Source organism: Aedes aegypti, chromosome 3, assembly GCF_002204515.2.
Source record: "Aedes aegypti strain LVP_AGWG chromosome 3, AaegL5.0 Primary Assembly, whole genome shotgun sequence".
Taxonomy (NCBI): domain Eukaryota; kingdom Metazoa; phylum Arthropoda; class Insecta; order Diptera; family Culicidae; genus Aedes; species Aedes aegypti.
In genome coordinates this window covers 262,063,066-262,073,313 of record NC_035109.1, presented here as the reverse complement: position 1 = coordinate 262,073,313, position 10,248 = coordinate 262,063,066, and the positions used below count along the sequence as shown (strand labels likewise).

Sequence of the window (10,248 nt, the reverse complement as noted above, 5' to 3'; positions counted from 1 at the left end):
ATGACCATTTTCTTGCAATATTTGATAAATCATGAAGATTGAGGTGTCGCACGAATGGTTCTGATAACATTGTGGAAATGACCACCTCCCACGAGGCTTCCGGAACATAGCTGCCACAAGTGTTCCTGTGTGGCAGGGGTTTTCAGCCTTTTTGACTGGCGGAGCACTTTTTGAAAGAAAATTGATGCACGGAGCATCTGTTCTTCATCATCACTCTGGATTTTTAACATATCTGGAATCTGGATTTTTAACATAGTTAAATTGACCCCATAATTCATACGATAACCGTGAATTACGATATATGTTTGTTAATCTTAAATCGTTTATAAAATATTTGATTAATTTATTTATTTTTAATTCGAGGTTAAACTATGACAACTAGACATGTGAATGAATCTGTATTTGTTTTTTCTTCAAATAGGTATTTCAAAATTTATGGTTTAAAAATTGCAGAATTGCTTTGGTTAGGAAATTTTCTGGCTTTTGCTGTTACAGTCGAAGCTCGTTATAACGACAACATTAATAGTGACAATAACTCTCTATAGTGACATTTTTCGGTCCCTTGAAAAATATTTTAATGTTATAACTGTTCTCTATAGTGACATTTCCCTATTACGATGGTCCCTTGCGATGTTGTTATAACAAGCTTCGACTGTAGTTCGAACAACTGAGTTAGTTTAGGTAGTTGAATGTTTATATTTAGGCCTCTGTCTGGATGGGTTAGACACAAGTTTAGCACTCTTTAGAATATTCATAATATTGAGATATTTCTAATTTTGTATTACGTTGTCAACATTTTCGATTATTATCATAGTTGCCTGTGTCTCATTTTTTATGCGAGGATAAGCATCCCAATAAAACTTTCACACCCTGAAAGTTTCAAGATATTCTGTCGGGCAAAAAGCTAAAATTTCTTCAACCTTAAGAAATTTCCAAAACTGAATAAAAAAAACATTTTTTTTTACAGATAGAACTGTCACATACCAAACTTAAGGGAAAATTTTCACCAATACGATATTTTTTTAATCTTCAATTACAAAATCTTAGCCCAAATGCTGTACGTTTTCGTAAAATATCCGAGGTACATAAAGTTTTAATAATTATCAAGATTTAATAATTATCGAGACTGTGTCTATAAGACTCGTGAAAATTGTACTTTGTGATTCACCATAACGTCGAAATCATATATGGGATGATTCAAATACAGGTCGGACTCGATTATCGGGAGTATCGATTTTTTTCACAACGGATAATCGAATCCTCCGGATAATCGAATCACTAAAAAAAAATGAAATATTCTATAAAAAAATAACCTTAATATTATATGTTTTCGTTGTTTTATTTATATGATGCAGTGGCGTAGCCAGAAATTATTTATAGGAACAGTAGGGGTCTTAACAGCCCTGTCGTCCTGCTTAGTCACGCTTAGTCGACGACTAAGAAGCTTTTCTCAGATATTTTTTCTTAACGCCCTTTGGGAAATCAGTTCAAAATTCAAGCTGTATCATCGACCTGAATTAATTGAACTTTGTTGCATGTAGATCAGGTGCAACTAAACGCCCTGTGTAACATCAATCGAAATTGTCAAGCTGTATCAACGCCCTGGAGTAATTTGACCTTGTCTTAATTGGATCAGTTGCATCTAACGTCCTGTAGGATATCATTTAATAATTACAAGCTAGGGGCCTAGATATCCGTAGCGGTAAACGCGCAGCTATTCAGCAAGACCAAGCTGAGGGTCGTGGGTTCGAATTCCACCGGTCGAGGATCTTTTTGGGTTGGAAATTTACTCGACTTCCCAGGGCATAGAGTATCTTCGTACCTGCCACACGATATACGCATGCAAAAATGGTCATTGGCACAGTAAGCTCTCAGTTAATAACTGTGGAAGTGCTCATAAGAACACTAAGCTGAGAAGCAGGCTTTGTCCCAGTGGGGACGTAATGCCAGAGAGAAGAAGCTATATTAACGCCCTGGAGTAGTTTTACTTTATTCTATGTAGATCGAGTGCATCTTGATGGTCTGAAGACATCAATTCCTAGTTGTATTAACGCCTTGGAGTATTTTGACTTTGCTCTTTGTAGATCAGGTGCAACTCAACGCCCTGTATGACATCAATCGATCAAGCTGTACCAACGCCCTGGAAAAGTTTGACGTTATTCCACACAGATCTTTGAGAGATCTGGAGCATCTTTACGCCTTATAGAAAATCCATCAAAATTACCGAGCTTTATAAACGCCCTGGAGTGCTTAGACTTTGCCCAATGTAGATCAGGTCCATCTCAACGCTCTGTAGGACATCAATTGCTCAGTCAACATTTTGACTGGTATATTTTTTGCTATACGTCCTTATATATGAATCAAATCACTCGTATAAAATGCATGAAAATGCTCTATACACACCAAAGTGGAGGCCATATACGCACTTCCCACGACTTTTTCAGACTTTCCGTGGTCAGCAATACGATGCCACAAAATTTAAATAAAAATAAAAAATAAACTTCCAGCGAGACTCGAACACCAGAACTTTGGATCCCTAACCCAGTACCATACCACTACACCGCAGACTGGTTCATGAATGAGGAGTGATTATTTGCCAATATGAAAGGAAGTTTGCTCTACAACACACACGCTTTGTTGAGTGATTCCAAGCAACAGCACCAAAATTTGGTGAATTTTTAATTCATGTTTTTCTATTGAGCTGAAACTTTGCACAGTTTTCCAGTTCCATCTAAATCGTCATTTTCCGATATCAAATCTTCAAGTTGAGTCACGACTAACTTTTCAAAAGGGTGTATGTGAAAATGGTTCAAAAATATTCAAAAAGCTGCACAGCAAAAACGGTTCGTTCGATTGTTAGACAACTAAAGAAACAAAGTTAGACAACTAAATAATGATTCCAAAAACAATACAAACAGTAAAAAAATTTTTTTTTTGCATTAAAAAACATAATTTTTGACACAAAAACTCAAATATCTCAAAACCCTATCGCAATACCAACGTAAAACGGTCCATTATATTAGCTATCTACCATAAAAATTTGGTGATGGTAAACCAATAAACAAAAAAGTTATGACATTTCAAACATGTCACAATTTTCACATTTAGTAGAAAAAAAAATTTTTTTTTCGGTGTAAATTATTACGGGAACCGCAGTTTGTTGCTGATTTTATTGTTAAGGGCCTTGCGTGAATTAAACTAGTCGTTTTCATGTATTCATTAGTATTATGTATATTATATGCATAAATATTATGTATATGTATAAATATTATATGTATATGTATATATGTATAAATTAAAATGAATTAACAGATTACACGAAAATATTTTTTTTTTTTACCAGGATATTTTTTTTTAAAGTATGATCGATGAGTTTCTAAATGTTATATATAAACTTTAAAAGTTTTGGATTTGGGTATGCGTTATGAGATCATGAAAACATTTTATTAATACTTATTTATTTATTTATTGTTATTCAATTTTTTTACAATATCGAACGCTTTTGCATCATTATCAGTACAGTTTGAGTATAGTTTTGCTTTAATTTTATTTTCTGACAATGGAATGAAACAGTGAAATTTTTGGGTTTCCTTAGATCGTTTTCGCGTTATTATATTGCTCGCTGAGATCTGATGCCGTTAATTCGTACTCTTCAGTAGTAGTAAAACAAAATGATAATTTTGTTAAATCTTCTTCTTTTCTGCGATTCGCCCAATCAAATAGTTCTTTTGCAGTTTTAATTGGATGCTCACGTTCTTTGGCTAAACTTGCTCTTGTGGCCATGCGCTTTATGGTTCCTCCAATAGCATCACAAGGACCTTTGCCATGTGACGTAGCAAAGAAATGCCATTCTGCATCAATTCCGTACTTTGATTTAAATTGACATAGGCTCGAAAAATTATTACGGTTTTTGTACTGCGATGCTGCTCCATCAGACATGAAATATATCTTTCTGATTTCTTTATCCTTATCAACGCGTAAAAAGTTAATCATTTTGGCAATGAACAAATTTACAGATACTGAGTCGTGTCTTAAATCTTCGGAAATTACAATAAAACTAAAATGTTCAATTTGCGTACTTCCATTGAAATAAATAACGAATGGATGAATTGTAGCTTGTTGTACGTTCCAGTGATGGGACTGCACTTCATCTTGCAATACAAAGCTATAGTTTTCAGAAAAATCACAAATGACTAAAAATTCACCATCTTGTAATGTATTTTTCGTATTTTTTAAAAAGCAGGATTGCTCTGTTTTAATAAAGTCGTGAGGAATTAAACTTTCTAATTTCAAGCAAAAAAATGACACAAACTCATCTACAGGTTTTACAATAGTTTCTAGGTCACACCTATCCGTGGTCACCCATTGCTCAAATGATAACTGATCAATATAATTTTCTTCAAACTCAGCGAATAAAGCATTTTCCAATGATGAAGAATCTGGACAATCCGAACAAGATCGTAGATAGCAATTTGATGTTGTATTTTCACACAAAAGACTACCAGTTAACATTTTAATATCCTTTGATAAATTAATTCTTTTCAAACTATGTAAGATTAGGTTAATATTTCCGTGTGTTGTGCACACACAAACATTATGTGTTCCTGAATTGGATAGAAGCTGGCATTGCCTTGAACGAAGGCTTGCAAATGAGGAAAAACCTACCTTAATATTTTCGTTAATTTCCTTGAAGCGTATATACGCTTCTTTCAAAGTAGTCATCATTAATCGTTTTTGGATTGCTTGACGCTTTCCATCTTTTTTTACAGATAAATAATCTTTTTGGCCAGGCATAGCTCTACTTACTTCATCGTCTTCAAAATATTGAATTATTTTTTCTTTTGTCTCATCTGTTAATGAAGTACTCCACCTAGCATTTTTGGTTGCAAGACAGTTATTTTTGAATTATTTTGCCTCTTTTGCTGTATTTCTATTGGTTTTGAACTCATCAATGGCGTCTTGAATAGACCACGAGCTTGGCAGCATCGACAAAATCAATATTTTTTCTTTCCTTGTCGTGGCTAGATTCGAGAACCTTTCCTTAATATTCATAATTACCTCATCGTAGTCTGTATTTTCCACATCCTCAGATCCTAATTTGAAGAGGTTTCTTCGTACAGCTTCGTTGATTTCACGGTATTTTTTCTCGGGATAATTGACGTAACCCATCTTCGTCCATTTAATCGGAGTCACTTTTATTCCAGCTATCCCTTCGTTGAAGCGTTCGATGTTGACCTTCTGGATGCACTCATCTTCTGATTGATTTGTTGAAACAGATGTCGCTGATGGTACCGTGGCAAGACTATCTGCACTTGGTACTTCTGGTAACTCCTCAGTTGTTGTCGGTGCATCTAGTAATTCCTCAGTTGTTGTTGTTTTCGAACTTCCTGCAACCTGATCCACCGATGATGTACAGATTGCCCGTTTGTCAACGTTTAAACGGCAGGACGTACAAATGCGTAAATTTGTATTCAATGTAGACATTGGAGCATAACCAGGCGCTTTCAGTTTATCTATGGTGCTTTCGGTGAGATTTCGTAGCTCTTTCGAACACTTTTTTTCTGCAAACGGCCTGCAACAGTTGAGAAAGCGACTACTCATGTTGCTCGTTAGATTTTAATAAACAAAATCACTTCTAAGTTTTTACTGACTAGTTTGGTGTCGTTTGCTTGACTGAAGAAAAATTTTACAATTAAATCTTTTATAACCATAGTGGTAGTATATTTTTAGCTTTTTCGTGAGTATGATCATGGTATGTACCTATCATGTTTTTGATGTTGTTGAAGTTACTCGCTTTCTCCCAAATATGATTAACAAAGTCTATTCTCTACCAAGGCGGGTATATACCCAGATGTAATCAGATTTTAACTTTGTGGAGAAAACCAGCGCCGAGAAAACCGACCTGCTTTACGTATACTAGATCACCTGGGTATAGACCCGCCTTGTTCTCTACGAGGTAAACTTTTTGCAGGTAAACTAGTCGTATACCTGTATAGAAAACTTTTTTTGTAGCTTTTGTCTTCAATATTAGATTTCTTATAGGTTTCTTTTATCAAAAGGTTTCAACACTATTGAGAGAATTTTTCTTCAGTTACGTACAATAAAAAATATGACACTATCAAGACTTTAGATCACAACACTGGATCGCGTCTAACTTTCTAATAGATGCTATAATAGTTATGAATAATTAAATAAAATATCATGAAAACAACTTGTTAACCTCATGTGGTACCCTTAACAAAAAATTCAGCAACAAACTGCGGTCCTAAAAAAAATTAACAATGAAAAAAAAAATTCACTAAGTGTCAAATTTGTGAAATATTTGAAATGTCATAACTTTTTTGTTTATTGGCTTACCATCACCACATTTTTATGGTAGATAGCTAATATAACGGACCGTTTTCCTTCAAAAATTACGTTGGTATTCCGATAGGGTTTTGAGATATTTGAGTTTTTGTGACAAAAATGATGTTTTTTAATGCAAAATTTTTTTTTTTTACTGTGTGTATTTTTTTGGAATCTTTATTTAGTTGTCTAACTTTTGAATATTTTTGAACCATTTTCACATACACCCTTTTGAAAAGTTAGTCGTGACTCAACTTGAAAATTTGATATCGGAAAATGACGATTTAGATGGAACTGAAAAACTGTGCAAAGTTTCAGATATTTTTGAAATGGTCGATCAGAATCGACTTGCATGCCTCCGTGGAATCCCTCTGTTGTTCTTTTAAGCCCACCGCCAGAAGATACCAACCTCGGGTGATAAATTTCGCTAAGTTATTGCGATTTCATTTGATGCTAGTCTGCATTGATACAAGATCTGTCAGTTTACACAACTTGACGCGATTCTAGATTATACCATTTGCTGCATGGTTTGTTGTCAACAAAGGTCGACAATGAATCGTAGTGGAGAATTATATACAATTTGTGTTAACATTTATTCGTTTTGATTTGGCATATTGTGCGATTCTGATTTTTGACGTATGAATATGAGATTTTTGGCACACATTTTTATACAATACGTGGTTCACTTGGTGAAAATTCCAAGTTTTATCAACGCTGTGCAGTGATTCAATATTGCTTCACGTAGATCAGATGCATCCACAGTATGGCCCAAGGTATGGCCCATAAAAAAATGCGAAAATTATTTGAACGTGAATATAGCATCCACAAGCGTTATTTTCATTGTTTTTGATAGTGAATGTAATTTCTGATTATTGTAGTATATTCTGACACAACTTCGCTACCCAGGACAATTTTTGTCATATTTTTCTTACTGTCCTAAATAATGTTATAAAGCAAATAAGTTCAAAGGTTTTGTCCGCCCAAAGCTAGAAACAGCGTCAGATTGTCGTATACTCTGGTGTCGAACTTTCCACCTTCAAAAATCACACTTTACTGTTGAAAATTTAAGTTTGTTTGGTATCGGAGGATGGAGGAGTTGTAAGAGATCTTCATGATCACAATAAAATATTTTGCCAGGGTCATAGTTTTAAAGGCATTTGCATCTTATAGGTTTGATATGACTTTATTTTTTGTTAAAGTTGAATAAAAAAAAATACGGAGGCCTTTAACTTTCTCTTTAAGATTTGACACGATTCTCATGCAGTTTCAGTTAACACAAAACATTTGTTTTGGCCCGAACCTTGTCCAAATCGGACGACAAAGCAAAAAAAAACATTTGATTTGGTTTAATTGCTTTAGGCGAAATTTGAACTTCTCTAGAAACAGTTGTTTTCGAACTTACAAAACTTGAGAATTTTGATAATCGGTTCAGTCATCGCTGAGATATTACCGAAAATCCGTTTAGATGTTTTTGTTTTGGGCTCCTAGTGTTCATGAGCATTATTTAAATACGTGTGTACGTTATCTTAGAATGACATTTTTTGAGATTCTGAGATTGATGCTTTTGACTGATTGTAGTTTGCACCGGTGGATTTTTCTGCTTTCAGTCAATTGATAGCTATTACAACGTAATGTTTTTTCCCCGCTCCTGGGGGTGTGTACAAAATTACGTGCATGGTTAAGGTCCACTCATCTATTTGGTACAAGACTACACAATTCGTTTGCATAAAGACCAATGAATGACTACGTAAAATAAATTATTCAATCAATTTAATTTATTCTGCAATAATGGTTTCACAATTATAAAAGCGGTTTTCTATTCCATGCGGATTTCATAAAATATATTTAAGGTAATTTCTTTTCATTGTATTTCACTTAATAGTATGAAATTTAAATTGGATGTGATATCGGCGATTTTTTAAACCATTATCATAAAATACATTAAGGAATAGATAGTACAATAATAGTGATGAATTCCATTATATTTTATCTTATTTTTCTACACCAAATTTGTAAATTCTTTTTTATTTTCAAATTGTTATAAATAATTCCAATAGAAATAACTTTCAAACTTTGACAAAAAAGTGATCTGCTACATGATACATTTTGTTATAAAAAGCCATTTAGCTGATGCTATATTGAGTATGTACACTCCCGTGCATAAGTTTGGGTTATGTACCCGGTACATTGTACCGTTGTGTTTCAAATTACAGATCATTAATACATGAAACAATGCTTGTTAAACATAACTGCCTTAAAAATTAATGGGAAACAATAAATATTTGTTTTTGGCCCTATCACGTAAATAAAAATGATGAATTACCGTTTTGATTCATATTACGGACAGCTTCTTATTCCGGACACTCTACTTTGTATGGGAAACATTTCACACGAAATGTTTCAATTTTTGCCGTTCAAAAGTTCACTATTTCGAGGCTTGTTTTAATAAGCTATTTTCATAAATATCTATGCAAATTTATAATGCCCAACTACCTTACACGTCTCTTAAGCGGTTTAACGATTTCAATTGATAATTTTACTTTTCTATTAATGATTTTCATGAGATGTCTGGAGTTCGAATCAAACTGTCCGGAGTATGAGGCAAAAGTGAGGAAGCGTCCGGAATAAGAATCATCAGAAGGCCATACATTTCGTTTTATTTAACATTATTCAAGTTGCGGAAGCGTATTTTTTACCCACCATTCGAAAGTTAAGGGTTTCCAGCGCTCGATTACGCTGAGGAATCATACAGAATGATTTATTGTGTATGCTCTATGCTGTGTTATACTTCCCTGAGGCCGTAAGTGTCCGTAATATGAATCAAAACGGTACTAATCTCATTGGCTCACTAACTATTTGCTAAATACAATCCCATCGCAAGCCCTTTGATCCACCTCCAGGGGGCAATCGTAAAAGAACACCAACGGACGATCCCAATTACAGAATCCTAGGTAGTCTGCAGACACCTTCGGATCTCGGTACTGCAGAAATGGTTTGGAATCTTCGTCCCTCGTGAGCTCCACCTGACCGCCCGGGTGAATCGCCACGGTAAACATAAACGGCTTGAAGTACGACAGCATACCAATGCTCGATTGTTCCCGTAGCACTATTTTAGAAACTTGTTCCTGGGGAGAGTTCCGAGTGTAATGACGAACTACGGTTTTTGTGTTTGCCCATCCGGATAGAACTAAAAAAAAAATCAAACATAGAACCGGTTTCTGATCATGCCTTTGCAATATGAGTTAACAGAACTTACCGATTTCATTCATTTCGGTTTTGTCGTAAGGAAACATGGTTGGGGCCAACCGCAAATGACCATCGTTGGGACCCAGGACGCCCATTCGGAATATTTTGACGTCATCATTGGTTACGTTCAAGTGTTGAAATCGGCTGATGGGATAATATGGATGTGCGTGCTTGTAACCATGGTCGGTATTATACTGCAAGCAGCCCCGTGTTACTAAAATAGTAACGATTTTTAAAATTTGGATGAAAATGGTTAAACTTGTTGATATACCTTCAAAATTATTGGATGGTGCGCTGTACGCGAAACACTTGAGAAAGACGGTAATGATCGTAGCTAGAACCAACATTGCAGTATCGGTGAGCTGTAGAAAGCGACTGGTAAGTGGTGATTCCAGCTGAGAACGAGATGGCACTCCGATGATCGAAAACAGTAGAGATGATCCGATGAAAACAGGTAGGGGAAGTGGTGGTAAAATGAACAGGGGTGGTAAAATGAACACCGTGCCTTTTACCGAGAAAAAACAAATTTCAATGAATTTTTATCACGCACGGACGATTTAGAGCATAAATCTGAGTGTTCGGGTTGATACGTAGCTCAATTGAAGTGAACATATCAACGAAAACTGAGATTTTAGAAAACCACGTTTGAAAATTAGA

At 34.9% G+C, this 10,248-nt stretch overlaps 1 protein-coding gene across 1 annotated transcript; it reads right to left on the bottom strand.

Moving 5' to 3' along the window:
- Positions 1-9,123: 9,123 nt before the first annotated feature.
- On the bottom strand, positions 9,124-10,013 carry LOC5571117. The gene is made up of 3 exons (XM_001659509.2): positions 9,863-10,013; positions 9,602-9,805; positions 9,124-9,532 (listed from the first exon to the last, which is right to left on the bottom strand). Exons 1-3 carry the CDS (start codon positions 9,936-9,938, stop codon positions 9,198-9,200), a joined length of 615 nt encoding a protein of 204 aa, XP_001659559.1. The 5' UTR covers positions 9,939-10,013; the 3' UTR covers positions 9,124-9,197.
- Positions 10,014-10,248: the final 235 nt, after the last annotated feature.

Excerpts from the sequence above, each read along its gene's own strand:
- LOC5571117 (XM_001659509.2), bottom strand. The coding sequence starts at position 9,938 with ATGTTGGTTCTAGCTACGATCATTACCGTCTTTCTCAAGTGTTTCGCG. Across the intron at positions 9,806-9,862 it reads ACCATCCAATAATTTTGAAG|TAACACGGGGCTGCTTGCAG; the intron begins GTATATCAACAA and ends TTACTATTTTAG. Across the intron at positions 9,533-9,601 it reads AACCGAAATGAATGAAATCG|TTCTATCCGGATGGGCAAAC; the intron begins GTAAGTTCTGTT and ends TTTTTTTTTTAG.